At 44.4% G+C, this 14595-nt stretch overlaps 1 protein-coding gene across 2 annotated transcripts in view; it reads right to left on the bottom strand.

The window, feature by feature from the left end:
• The window catches only part of Snx30 (sorting nexin family member 30), an 88861-nt gene that overhangs the window by 49769 nt on the left and 24497 nt on the right, over positions 1–14595 (bottom strand). Inside the window, exon 1 of one of the 2 annotated variants that reach the window (XM_031377552.1) lies at positions 7206–8477. The exons of the other annotated variant lie outside the window; for it this stretch is intronic. Within the exon in view, the coding sequence (XP_031233412.1) occupies positions 7206–7514 (309 nt within the window). The 5' untranslated portion in view covers positions 7515–8477. Of the gene's footprint in view, positions 1–7205; positions 8478–14595 lie in introns of those variants that run through there. 2 annotated transcript variants of the gene reach the window in all.

Here is a 14595-nt window from a genome sequence, read left to right as displayed (position 1 = left end):
GGGGAAGGGGAAGGGGAAGGGGAAGGGGAAGGGGAAGGGTTTGTCACTCACTGTTCAGCATCTGTTGATGATGCAGTGACACACTGAAAGATACCTGAAAACACTGTACTCAGCCACACTGCTTCATGGCAAGTCAAGTTTCCCCAAATAATATATAATACGAGTAACAATAAGACAAGACCTTAACACAGGAGAAATGATAAATGCACACAATGCATTTGCACATATACTTTCAGTTATTCAGTGAAAAGGGGAAAAGACATAGAGGGGACAGATGTGGACACCCCAAGTGACTGGCCCCTCTTCCCATGAGAAGATTACTTGTTCTTATTGTTGCCAAGTGACTTCTTATAGGAAAACACTCTACACCACTGGCTTTGGGTTAGGTCATATGACTTGCTGTAGTCAATGGCAAATGAATGACTGCAGCGTAGGCCAGATCTAAGCTGACTGTTAGGAATTCTTGTGTCTCCCACAGTCTCTTGCTCTCTTTTCTCTGCCTAGCATGTCCCCAAAAGGAACTGTTCCTTCAGAAATGTAAGATTTGGGGAGAATGAGTACAGCTGACTCACAGCCAGAAAATACAACATGACCTGAAATTAATGTCTGTTGCAAGCTTTGAGCTTTGGGAGTTGTTTATTATTTCAGTAAAGCTGAGTAGTACATATAATTATAAAATGTCTGTATAATTTTCTAAACTGCAGAGAGGAAATGGTCATACAACACTAGAGAACTTTTGAGACACTATTCTTTTCAACCCTGGAATTATTCAAGTATGTCTTAACTAGCATGCACAAGTTCTTGGACCTTCCCTCATTCTTACTAGTACAAAAGGTTCCATTTTCCCCACCACTGCCCTAGAAACCCCATCTCAAATAATCTTCAAAACCTCCACAGTCATTTGCACACATCCACCAGATCCTGAGGCCACCACAGCCTGGTTTGCAGGCTGGTACTGTCCAGAAATAGGTTTATACTTTCTACTCTAGATTTGGACCCATTTCCTAGGTGACAAAGACTCTTCCTTGTATGTGCGCTCACAGACTACTGGTTTCCATACTTACAGGTTGATAAAGCCTTTTCTATGAGTAACCCTGCCCTTTAAAATGCATCTACCAGCACAATACAAAAAGAACACCTTCAAATTAATTTCAGAATCAAAGAACCCAAGTCCATGTTCTTTGGCCAGGTTTCCATGATCTCCAGACCATAGTCCCTGCTCCAGATATTCTTAAAAGCAAGGATTTTGTCTAGCTGATGGATTTAAAGATGGTTCCTACACATGCCTTCTAAGAGACAACACTATTACAAGAACAGACTGAGCATCTAAGTGATATCAGCCAAAGTGACGGTACTGGGTGAAACACAGGGCCAAGACCATCTGTGTTTAAACCACTCAGCAGGAATGCCAAAACCGCTAATGATGGCACAAAGCAAAACTGGTTGTAACTGTACCTCTTGACTTGAATTGAAGAGTGAGAGCAAAGGGTGCTGGGACAGCTTGAGGAGAATGAGGTTGCTTGCCAAATGGAAAAGCAAGGCCAGGGGAGAGCAGTGTGGTCATTCCAGGCCAAGGAGTCGCCAGCACTAAAGGAAGAGAGGCATTCTCAAAAGCTTCTCCCCAAATGAAGAACTAAAGCCCACAACAAGAAAACTGGCTATTGCAGGTGTAAGGGATGATGATCCTGACTGTCAATTTGACAGGATTTAGAATCACTATGGAGGGGGGAATGTGGGTGTGTCTGTACGGGAGTTTCTAGACTAACTGAAGTGGGAGACCCACCCTCTATGAGGGCAGAACACTATATGGGTGGGGCCCTGGGCTGAATCAAAAGGAGAATGGGAGCTGGGCAGCAGTGTTCATCACTTCGTCTCCTAATCACAGATGCCATGTGACTAACCACCCATGTCCTTCCCCCATGCCTTCCCATCACAGTGAGCCTAAAGTAACCTTTCTTAAAATGCTTTTCTTGGGTATTACGTTTGATCAATGCATGCACATAGCATCTGGCAGAATTAAAAGTCAAGTACACAGCTTTCTAAGAAGACAGACTAAGCTGTCCTAACCCAACTAAAAACACAATTCTCTTTAAGACCACCTCTCTTTTATGCCCACCTCCAGGCTGCACTCAGGATCCTGCCGCCAAAACCACAATTGAGCAAAATGTTCATTCTTCCACTAGCACTTCTGCACCCATATCACACAAGGCCACGGGGCATAGAACCCACCAAAAGTCATCAAATCTGTTTGTTCTACATTAAAAGGAAAAGACTCTGAAGTGACGGGCATGAGGTCTCATGCATGCCTGTCCACACCACACTTGCGGAGGGAGCATTGTCCTCCAAGTACAACAGATTTTTGTCACCTTACCAGACAAGTGACGACCACCCAAAGGGCCTACTGATGTGTCCCAAGGAAGGGAGGATCATTAGCCCCTCCCCTGAGATTAGAGCCACTCCCTCCAGTACCCCTTCCTCCCAGCCGTATTTAATTTCTGCCCCTACCTGAGTTATTGACTAGAAGCAGCTCAGGCAAGTGTCCCATCTTTATTGCAACACAAAGTTGTCACGCATACAGTTCATGGTCAAGAAGCATCAATCAAGTTACCAAAGAAAGTCATACACAAAATAAGTTTACAATTTGTATTGGCCCCTATTCATAGTTCTCCTGAGGTACATGCAGCCCATGGGGTACATGTGGGACATAGCCATCAGATAGAACATAGAAGGTAAACTGAAGGGGTACTCCATCTATACAGCTAAGGTGAAGGAGTGAAGGGAATTCTTACCCAGGCAGGGATGAGACTTTCCTGATACACCGCTGGCTTAGGGTTGTTTGTTTGTTTGTTTGTTTTTTGTTTTGTTTTGTTTTGTTTTTGGGGGTTTTGTTTTTGTTTTTCGAGATAGGGTTTCTCTGTGTAGCCCTGGCTGTCCTGGAACTCACTCTGTAGACCAGGTTAGCCTCAGAAATCCTGCCTGCCTCTGCCTCTGCCTCCCAAATGCTAGGATTAAAGGCGTGCGCCACCACTGCCTGGCCTTAGGGTTTTATTGCTGTGAAGAGACACCATGACCAACACAACTCTTATAAAGGCAAACATTTAATTGGAGCTGGCTTACAGTTTCAGAGATTCAGTCCGTTATCATCATGGCAGGAAGCATGGCAGCCTGCAGGCAGACTTGATGCTGGAGAAGGAACTCAAAGAGTTCTAGATCTTGATCCAAGGGCAGCCAGGGGATTCTTCAGTAGGCAGCCAGGAGGAGAGTCTCTTCTGCACTGGGCAGAACTTGAGCATAGGACCTCAAAGCCCAACCCACAGTGACTCTTCCTCCAACACCTCCTAATAGTGCCACTTCCCACAGGCCAAGTATATTCAAACCACCACAACAAATGTGTGGGGGTCACCTACATCCTATTAAGTAAGCCCAAATAAACTTACTGGTCCACCAAGGTAGTTAGACGGAATCCTTACCTTGGTCTGTCATTGGTAACCTACTGGGGGTGCAGGGAAGAATAAGCTCCCATGTCCTCAGAGAAAGTTAAAACAACTACAACCCAGGTGCTCCTTTTTATATGGAAGAAGGTACCTAGCATAGACTTTATTTGTATGAGTTGTTTTGTATACATGAGTGTTTTGCCTGCCTGTATAAATGTGTACCACATGCATGCATTGTCTGGAGGCCAGAAGAAGGCATTGAATCCCCTAGAACTGGAGCTACAGTGAACAGCCATGTGGGTACTGGCAAAGCAAACTAGTCATCCGCAAGAGCAGCAAGTGTTCTTAACCACTGAGCCATCTCTCCAGTTCCCAACCCAACCTTGGAACCACCACTCATTCATCTCACAAAATAGGACAATTCAGATGTGTCAGAAAAGTTGGTAAAGAACATTCTTGGTTGTCAGAACAAGGGTCTAGAAGAAACAAAATAGTGGTGTGTTCTGTGTGATCAAATACCGGTTAATCATTACCCCAAACTAAACTCTCGAGGGTAAAAGCCACTCAGGCAAGGAACAGGACAGGACAGACTCAAAGACCAATGGCAAGTATAAGATGTTACTGTGACACCGGTCTTCACTGCTCTCATCTCTAAACGTGCTTTAAATCCCCCACATTTTCAGGAAGACTGAAAGTGTCCTTTTTATCAGACACTACCAAAAATTCACCATTCTCTTACAAAACAGACTCTCTCTCTGGAATTTGTGGGCATCTCAGAGACAAAATTTATGTGCCAAATTGTGCCACTTGCCATGTGCGTCCCTCCTTGGGAGAGATGTATAACTGCTGTGGTCTCAAAACTGCCTGTGGGAAAGGAAGGGAGGGCCAGAGTTTAAACTGCCTTTCGGATCTAGAAAAGGAACGGAAGCACACCCTCCTCCTTCCTCGGGACGCAACTCAAACCACCTTCTGGTAGAGTTCGGTCATGCTCCAGGTTTGTGACAAACACACCCTCCAGCTCTGACAGTGGGAGGCCCTCAAACCCACAGCTCAAACTGAAAACTAACAGAAGACTGAACAAGAAGGAAGCGTGTGGGCATATCCTAGAAGGCCACGCTTCCTACGGTCAGAGTTCATTTCATTCCTTTCTCCTCCAACAAAAGGGGCAAGCGTGTCTCGCACTGTTATCTCTGAGGCTTTTGCTCAGTAATGATGCCAAGATTCCAATCCACATCTTACCAAAAGCAGCAACTAGAGCCGCTTTGCTAGGAATTCCTCAGGTCAGAAGACATGGTGCCCTGGGCATCTGTTTTAAAAATTTGAAACACACATTTCCAACCTCAAAGTCCAGATGGATGTCTCTGCTTGGTTCATGGCTGCTCCAGCTCTAACTCCCAGATCCCTACCAATATGGCTGAGACCAGGCAAGGGTGGTTCCTCTGTATGTCCATGGTTAATTGAGTCACTGGAGTAGTAAAGAAAACACTGCACCAAGAGTCTGGTCTCAGGAAAAAATTAAAAAATGGGCCTGCAAGGTAGCCCAGCAGGTAAAGGCGCTTGCTGCCAAGCCTGACAGCCCGAGTTCAATCCCCAGGACTCCCACCAGTTGTCCCCTGACCACCCACACAAAGTAAACAAATAATATAGTAATTACTTTTTTGAGCATTAAGGAATAAGAGAAAAAACAGGATCTTATCTCTGAATGCATGAAGCTCTGGGCTTAATCCCTGGGACTTATCAAAGCAAGAAACACTAAGAAAGTGAAAAACAAGAGAAGTTTGTGTTTTTTGTTTTTTAAAGATTTATTTATTATATGTAAGTACACTGTAGCTGTCTTCAGACCCACCAGAAGAGGGCATTGGATCTCATTACAGATGGTTGTGAGCCACCATGTGGTTGCTGGGATTTGAACTGAGGACCTTCAGAAGAGCAGTCAGTGGTCTTAACTACTAAGCCATCTCTCCAGCCCAAGAAGTTGTGTTTTAAGTTATGGGTTGGTTTTTTTGTCTTTCTAATGTCAAAAAGTTTTTTAAGTTTATTACAGTAAGATGGGTTGTCATCAAATTTAAAACTGCATCTATGTGTTGCAGCCTAAGTGCACACAGCTCATGCACAGGGCTGCATTATACTAGGGAACAGCAGATGCACTCAGTGACCCCAGAGTGGCCCCGCAGCTCCACATTCACAGCGCTGTATGCTGAGACCAGCCTGCTGCTATTTTATCTCGTTAGCATCATGTTTTCACTGTCCTTTTGCTAGTGTATAAATTATTCAACTGCACAAATTCCACTGTGTTACAACTGCCTACAGAATTTAACACCATAACATGCTGTACCACTGGGTGGCCTACACCTCTACTGTATTCCACACAGCCAAAGTATACAGCAAGCCCCACTACCACTTAGGTTTGTAAATCCACACACTGTGTTCACACAATGAGGAAATCATCTAGAAACATATTCCTCAGAACATACCCCTGCTGTAGAGACAAGGCTGCACTGCTCAGCCCTGACCTCTTTGTAGGCCATCTGAGCTAAGCTACAGAGTTGAGCTCTGCAAAGAAGGGACAGTTACCTGAATCCTCACTTGACACCAGATGACAGAGGGCAGTTAGGTAAAGGAAGAAGCCCAAGGAAAGAATGAGGCCAAAACCTTACACTGTGTCTCTAAACGGCGTGTTCTAACCAAGTTGGAAGTGAAATAACACCTTCATGTTGGCACCACAGACAGAAAGAGACTTGCAGACTTGTCCTGAGGGCAATACACAGGAGATCAGTAACAGCACTTCCAAGCCTACTGTGTCTTTTTGTTCTTTGGGTTTGGACAGTGTCTCCCTAGGCAGCCCAGGCCCAGCCTCCTGAGTGCGAGGATCACAGGTGTGCACCACCACACCAGCTGAACATGCTTCTATTTAACATCTCACATGGTGGAGGAAAATACCAGCTGTCCAAATTGAAGACTAAGATCACTATTGGCTAAAGCTGTCGTAGAGAAAGGCTAGCAGATTGTGGGAGTTCGCTTTCCTCAACGCCTCTCCCAGCTACGGCTGCTGTTGGACAAAATTTAGCTAAAAGGTTACTTTCCTAAAATACATAGAATTAAACATGTGTTAAGCACCTTTCTTCTAGTAATAAAACACCTGATTATGCCTCTCTGAGATGTCAGAGAAACAAAATAATTATCACTCCCTATTTATGTTATAGACCAAAATACAGGTGTTTTCCAACACATGGGATCTTAAGTGCCGTGACTGACAGGTGCTGTAGGCCCCCAAACCACAGCTGAGAGGATACAAAAAAGCAGAATTTATCAGCGCATGTATTTAGTCCAAACACGGCATTCTTGATGAGTGCCAGGTGCAGTTCTGGGGAAGCAAGCAAGCTGAGAGGGGAGTTACTGCAGGACTCTGCAGGGACATGGCAACTTGATATGCTGCAATAAATGCACAAATAAAGGGAAACCTGTCGTCCAGGGGAGGGAGGGAAAGCAATCCTTCTCCTGGAGGACACTTCAGGATGACTTTGACTTGATTCATTAATAGGATGGCAGAAGGCAGGGACTGCGATTCCAGCTGGCTGTCAGACCCCGGGTGAGCACCTCGGACTCAGCCAACCCTCGCTGGAAGATGGTGAGTCCACCCTGCTCAGCAGGCAGGTCGCACAGGGATACTGAGAGTGTGCGTGCAAACACTCCAGAACCAGGAAAGTGCCCTTCAGTGGGAAAAAGGTAGCCGTGTGAAGAAAGGTGGAAACTTCTAGCTGGAAACCAGACCTTGGGTGGGTGTGAGCTGCTCGAGGGTAGTGGCAGGAAATACAGCCTGGGAAGTAGATGAGCTCCACCTCCGACATCGTGAGAAAGCGTTAGAGAAGGGCTCAGCAAAGGACTCGAAGGTCGAAGGTCGTGCCTAAGCTTTTCAGAAAAAACACAGAACAAAGGAGGGTGAGTACTGGCAACATCGGGCAGCAGGCAGACACCACACCTCCCCCAAGATGCCAGGAGAGGAAGGGCAGATGAGGGATTCTCAAGGCTAAGGTCAGTGATTAGAATCCCTCCATTACTATCTGTCAGATTTATTCCCATTAGAAGTTAGCATATGCTCTTGCAACAGACACAGTGTGAAGCCAGAGACTTGGCTGTCCTCTTGAATGTTTCCCAGGTAGGGGAACAACAGACTAAACCACAAGGGAACTGTATTTCAAACACAGGTAAGTTACAGAGGACTAGACAATGCTGCCCTTCAGGCCAAACAGCATACAGCCCAAATCAACAACCCTGTGTAATCTCCACAGACTCCCTCCCCGGGGAAGGGCTGCCAAAATAACTAACTGTTCAGCAAATGCCAAGGGCCTGTGGTGCGTCCCGTCTCATTATCCTTTAGGATAACTTGGAAGTAGTGAAGAGAGTTTATTATCTCTATGTGATTACTGATAGAATAGAATATGGACTAAGGAGTTTAGAACATGGGCCTAAGTCACACACCAGTGACAGGCAGACGGACAGAACTGGGTGGGCCTAGGGCCCCAGAGCATGCACCACCTACCTCTCACATCCCCGAGATAACACTAAACAGTACCAACTACACAAAATATTCTGATTCCACCTTCACTTTTTTCCAGGTGTGGCATCTAGAAGTCCCCAAACACAATCAGCCTCCATATGTGTTTCTTAGAACAACAAAATTCCTGCTCCAGCAGTATCCGAGAAATAAATCGAGTCATACTGCTGCTCAAGAGACTTTCAGAGCTGGCCAGCTCCAGACAGTTCATAAGCCATTAACAAGTGGCTCCATTTAGCCATCATCAATCCTCTGTGGACTTGGGAAAAATGAACCAGTGTCTGCACTTAGGAGTAAGCCATGTGGCTGGGCACCACTGTGGGTGCTCCATCTGATGCTTGGGGTAAGGCACGGGGTTAGGGATTCTCACTCCCAGAGAACCTTGTCTGTCAGCTTGATGACTTGATGACCTGTCAGCCTCGAAATCAACAGAACAAATCTGAGTTTTAATATTAATAACTTTGGAACTTCAAGTACTGAAATGATAATATATTATTATTCAACTAATACTGATGAAGATTTTGGTTAGCTATTTTCAAAAGGATTAAATAATCAGGACCTTCTCAAATAATGTTCTCGAATTCCAAATGCAAAAAAACAAATGTCAGCTTGCTTAAGAAGTCTGATCACAATTTATAGCAGGGGGATACAAAGTTTTCAGAATCACAGAATAAAGATGCTCCTGTCTGTACCATATGCTATCTGCCCTCACAGCTCACCCAAGCCATAACTGCGCTATTACATAAGAACACTGAAGCCTTCATCTCACTAGTTCTTACATATTATAACACGTAAGAAAGACTTCAGATTAATTTTCATGTGCTTAAGATGTGAAAAATATTCCAGCACTTGGAAGGCTGAGACAGTTCAATGCTAGCCTGAGCTACATGGATAAGTCTTGTCTAAATAAGTACATGAATATTCTTTTTTTTTTTTTTAATGTATATGAGTACATTGGTTGTGAGCCATCAAGTGGTTGCTGGGAATTGAACTCAGGACCTCTGCTTGCTCTGGTCAACTCCGCTCCCTCAGGCCCAAAGATTTATTTATTATTATATAGACACACCAGAAGAGGGAGTCAGATCTCATAAAGCATGGTTGTGAGTCACCATGTGGTTGCTGGGATTTGAACTCAGGACCTTTGGAAGAGCAGTCAGTGCTCTTACCCGCATCTCACCAGCCCATGAATATTCTTTTAATAGTGAGAGGTTAAGAATGGGAAACTAGTGTAGGGGTGGCAGCAAGAGGTGCCTGACTATGGGGTACTGTTGAGAAAATATGTTCATGTAATAGACATGCATAGAAACACACACATACACACCAGCACACAGGAGGCAGAGACAGGCATGAGCTCGAGGCTAGCCTGGTCTACAAAATGAGTTCCAAGACAGCCAGAGCTACACAGAGAGAACCTGTCCCAAAAAAAGGAAAAAAAGAAAGAAAAGAAGAGAAATGAAAGGAAGGAAGGGAAGGAGGAAGGAAGGAAAGAAGGAAGAAACAAAGAAGCTGGGCCTCTTAATCCCATGCCTTTAATCCCAGCACTGGGGAGGCAGGGGAAGGTGAATTGCTGAGTTCAAGGCCAGAGTGTGAGAGAGTTCCAGGACAGCCAGGGCTACACAGAGAAACCCTGTCTCGAAAAAAGAAAGAAAGAAAAAAGAAAAAGAAAAAAAGACAGACACACACACACAGATAGTTCACAAAAAAATGAACAGCTATATAAAGTCAATAAACAATTGTTTATCCTCATTAGTAAATGACATAAAAATCAGTTTTATTTTGTTTTAATTTTATTTTATGTGTATAGGAGCTGTGATGACTGATCTTGGCTGTCAACTTGTCTACATCTGGAATGATCTAAAACCCAAGCTGCTAGACACACCTGTGAGGGATTTTTCTGGATCCAATCATTTGAATCTTTTAGGATGGGAAGACAACCCTAAACTGGATCATTTGCAGTTTAATAGCTCACCCTAAACCTGGGCCACACCTTGTGGTGGCAGTCCACATAAAAAGGAATGGAAGAAACAAGCTGTTGCTTTTTTGCCTATATGCCCTCACACTCACTGGCAAGTTCATCTATCCTGTGACTGAGGCATTCCCTCACTGATATTAGAACCTACTTTTTTGCGATTCTGATATAGACTGAAGATCACCTGAGACAACCAGCCTTGTGGCCTTTTTGCTGGGAGACTCCTAGGGAGTGGCACTATAGGAAGGTATAGTCCTGTTAGAGTAAGTGTGGCCCTGTTAGAATAGGTGTGGCCTTGTTGGAGGAAGTGTTCACTGGGGTTGAAAGCTTTAGGATTTCAAATATTCAAGACAGACCTAGTGTTGCTCTCTTTTCCTGCTGCCTGCTGATCAGATGTAGAACTCTCAGCTCCTTCTTCAGCACCACATCTGCCTAGATAATGCCATGCTTCCCATCATAATGATAAATGACTAGACCTCTGAAACTGTAAGCCAACCCCAACTATGTATTTTCCTTTATAAGTCTTGCCATGGTCATGGTGTCTCTTCACAGCAATAGAAACCCAACTAAGATAAGCCCATTACTGGACTAGTTGGGCTACAGCCTGTAAGCCACTCTAATAAATACACACACACACACACACACACACACATGCATGCACACACATACGTATGTATGTATGTATTGCAATAATCTATTTCTCTAGAGAACTGAAACAAATATATGTTTTCATTGTCCAGCTCAGGATGGCCAATAATATACTATGTAGCCCCGGCTGGCCTTGAAGTTTTCAGCAATCATTCAGACTCCTAAGAGCCACCACACACAGATCACAGTATCAAAATGAAAACATTATCATTTCCTTTATCAACTTAAAGACTTAAAGACTACCTCTGACCCCAAGGCCTCACAGAAAACAAATGCAGAAACATCACCACTGAAGTAAAATGGTCCCTCCCCTTGCAGCCCCAGAGTCCTGTCAGAGCCAAAGACCAGGGAAGGACTCTGAAAACAGGAAGAGATATGAGGATTATGGGTCTAAGGCTCTGTCAGGCTATCTGAACTAAAAGAAAAATGAATGACAGATCCAGTGCGTCCTCTCTGTAGTCATCAGCCATGCCAATGACAAGGATTTAGAATGTACTTTACAGCATCCATCTGACTTCAATGACCTAAGTGCTTCTCTTGTCAGCAGCAGACAGTAATGTTCCTGCCTAATGAAATTTCTTCTTACTATGGCAGACAGCCTTCGGAATCAACTGAGGCAGCACAGGCCCTAGCGGCTAGACACTGTGCCAAAGCCAGATGTAAGACATGCACAAAGCTGGATGCTGCCACAGGCATCTAGGACAATTAGCCAGAAGTTCTTGAGCTAACTAGCCTAGAATACAAGTGTGCACAGGGCAACACCAGAAAACAAGAGCCTGTGCCTCAAAGCAAGGTAGAAGGTAGAAGGTGAGACCCCTAAAAGATGTCCTCTGACCTCCTCACTAATGCCATAGTAAGCTCACATCCAGTCACACTCAAGTGCACACACACATTCAAACATAAATAGCAATACCAAAACCAAAATGGGGATGGGCATGACAGAGAACACTGTTAGCATTAGCTAGCATTTAATCACAGCACTGAGGAAGCACAGGCAGATCTCTGTGAGTTCAAGGCCAGTCGGTCTACCTAGCAAATTCAAAGCCAGCAAGGGCTAGATGATAAGACCCTATCTCAAGAAAGAAACAAAGAAAGAAATAGATATTGACCATATGGGAAATGCTGGCTATGAGATGAGATAGGATTTTCTTTTTATTTAAAGCACCTGGGAAAAAGAGCAAATTCAGGGCACAGTGGCTGAGAGCAGAGGCTGGAAAGGGAAGGGTGGTGGATGTGGAGTGGCTAGTTTTGGAAGGGATTTCTAGAACAGCTGTTAAACTCTCCGGTGCAGGACAACTCAGTTTACACCTCCTCAGCTGGGGTGGTCCTAGCCAGCCACAGAGCACAACAGCAAGCTGCAAAGATCAACTCCAAGAGGCCAGCCTCTGGTGTCCTCCCTCTCCAGCCTTACCCTATACCTTTCCCAGCCCCGGCAGCCTGGGCAAAGGCCAACTCTAGCCTCAGTGCCCAGTGAATGCCACACGCCACACCCAGGTGCTTCACAATACCATGGGGAAGGGGGTTCTTATGGACCTAACAAATCATATTGAAGAAAATAAGTTAGAATAAAGCCTTACTCCAAAAAGAGGGTTGGGAGTGAGGTCAGATGGCAGAGCACTTGCCTAGCATGCAGGAGGCCCTAGATCTCCAGAACTGCAGAAAATTAGGTATGGCAGTGCATGCCTGTAATTCCAGCAGTAGACATTAGGGGGTGGAAAAGGAAGGGAAGGAGGGAGGGAGAGAGGGAAGGAGAGAAGGATAATATATTGGTTGTACCTTGGTGGTAGAGCATGCACTTAACAAGCACAAAGCCCTGGGCACAATTCTTAGTACACACACACACACTCACACACACACTCACACACACACACACTCACTCTTTCTCTCTCTCTCTCTCAGACACACACTTATTTTTAAAAAGGAAAAATTTAAAACATAGCAAACTAAATCCATAGCAAAAACATAAAACATGAAAAACATAAAACATAGCATAGCTCAATATCAAGAAATCAGCTAACAGCCAAGCATGGTGGTGCATGCCTTTAACCCCAGCACTCAGAAGGCAAAGACAGGTGGCTCTCTGTAAGTCTGAGGCCACCCAGGTCTATATAGAGAATTCTAGGCCTGCCAGGGCTTCATAGTGAGACCCTGTCTCAAAAAAGAAAAAGGGGAAAAATAATCAATCAATTAATGCAGAAAAATTCTAATATAATAACATCCATAGATGCGAGATGGTGCATTTTATCATAACCATTCCACTCATTTCCTAATATTTTTTAAAAGTTGGGGTGGCTGAAGAGATGGCTCAGTGGATAAGAGCACTGACTGCCCTTCCAGAGGACCAGAGTTCAATTCCTAGCACCCACATGGGAGCTTACAACAGTCTGTAACTCCAATAACAGGAGATCCAGCATCCTCTTCTGCCCTCTGTTGGCATCAGGAACACACTTAGTGCACCAACATATATACACACAAAACACTCATATACCTAAGATAATTTGGTAATTAAAAAATACCAGTAGAAAAATTCTCAGCTCAATGAGAAACAAGTAGCAAATAAAGCTAATGAAAAAACACCCAGTGTCCCCTTTTCAAGGACATGACAAGAATGACCTCCTCTAAGAACTTCATAGGTCCAGAACAATGCAGTAAAATTGTGTGTGAGTGTGTATGTGTGTATGGGTGTGTGTGTGTGTGTGTATGTGTATGGGTGTGTGAGTGTGGGTGTGTGTGGGTGTGCATACCATCCTCTGGACTGGAATTTGCTATGTAGACCAGGCTGGCATCAAACTCACAGATATCCACCTGCCTCAGCCTCCAGGTGATAGAATTAAAGACCATAATACCCAGTCAGTTTTTTGGTTTTTGTTTTTGTTTTTTTAAGAAACCAATGGGTTTCAAAATGTGATTACCTTGAATTTTCTAAGTAGACAAGTGTAGAGGTTAGGATGATAAATGTCCCCTGTGGTCTCTAGCATTTGAACATGTGGTCCTCATTTAGTGGTGGTGTTTGGCTTGGCAGGTATGGCCTTGCTAGAGAAAATCTGTAACTGGGGGCAGGCTTTGAGGTTTCCAATCCAGGACCCTTCCCTGTGCACTCCTGGCTTGTAGTTTAAGACTGGAGCGCTCAGCTCAGCCTGTTGCTCCAGCTGCCACAGTTGCCCTCGCCTACTGCCATGCTTCCCCAACCCACCAGGACCAAAATGGACACCTTATCTCGTTGCAGCTTGACACCCAAATAAGCGCTGCCTTCTGTGAGCCGCCCTGCGTGGCATTTTATCACAGCAATGGAAAAGAAACTAACACAAGTTACTCAAAATTGGTAAGAACTGAGTAAAGTCATTAGATGCAAGAAAAAACTTTAAAAGTAGCTCTGCATATTGACAATAAAAATATCAGGCACAAGCAATACAATTTTTAGCTTGAAACCTTCATCTTTTAATATTGGGGCAGAAGAAACAAAAGGGAACCTGGAAAGTCCCGCACAGAGGCTTGTCACTGGGGATTTGGCTGTGAGCACAGAGACAACATCCAACTTGATAAATATTTAATGAATAAATGAATGGAATCTGAACTCCCTAAGTCTGGTTTCTCTCGTCCATTTCCTTGGAGAGGGAAGACTGTTCTCTTGCCAGCTGAGTAAGCCCTTCTTCAAGGTGCACAGCACACATATCAAAAGGCTCTTCCTTTGCTTTCAAGATGTCCATGTTCAATGAGCCAAGGGTAATTCAGTCTTGTTGAAACAAGATGAAAACTCAAATAAAGGAGAGGAAATGAAAATGTGTGCCATGATGAGATTAGGGCCGTGACTGGATCAACGGTGCTGTAAAAAACGTAATAGTGAATAAGCACTGAGGGATGATTACTTTTAGGACAATCTATAATTTGGCCTCAAAGTCAGGATTTTCTTCCCCCGATAGACTCTGTAGAACTGGATTTTCTCTCTCTCTCTCTCTCTCTCTCTCTCTCTCTCTCTCTCTCTCTCTCTC

The sequence above is a fragment of the Mastomys coucha genome, unplaced genomic scaffold (genome assembly GCF_008632895.1).
Source record: "Mastomys coucha isolate ucsf_1 unplaced genomic scaffold, UCSF_Mcou_1 pScaffold18, whole genome shotgun sequence".
NCBI lineage: Eukaryota > Metazoa > Chordata > Mammalia > Rodentia > Muridae > Mastomys > Mastomys coucha.
This window is presented reverse-complemented; position numbering and strand designations above follow the sequence as displayed.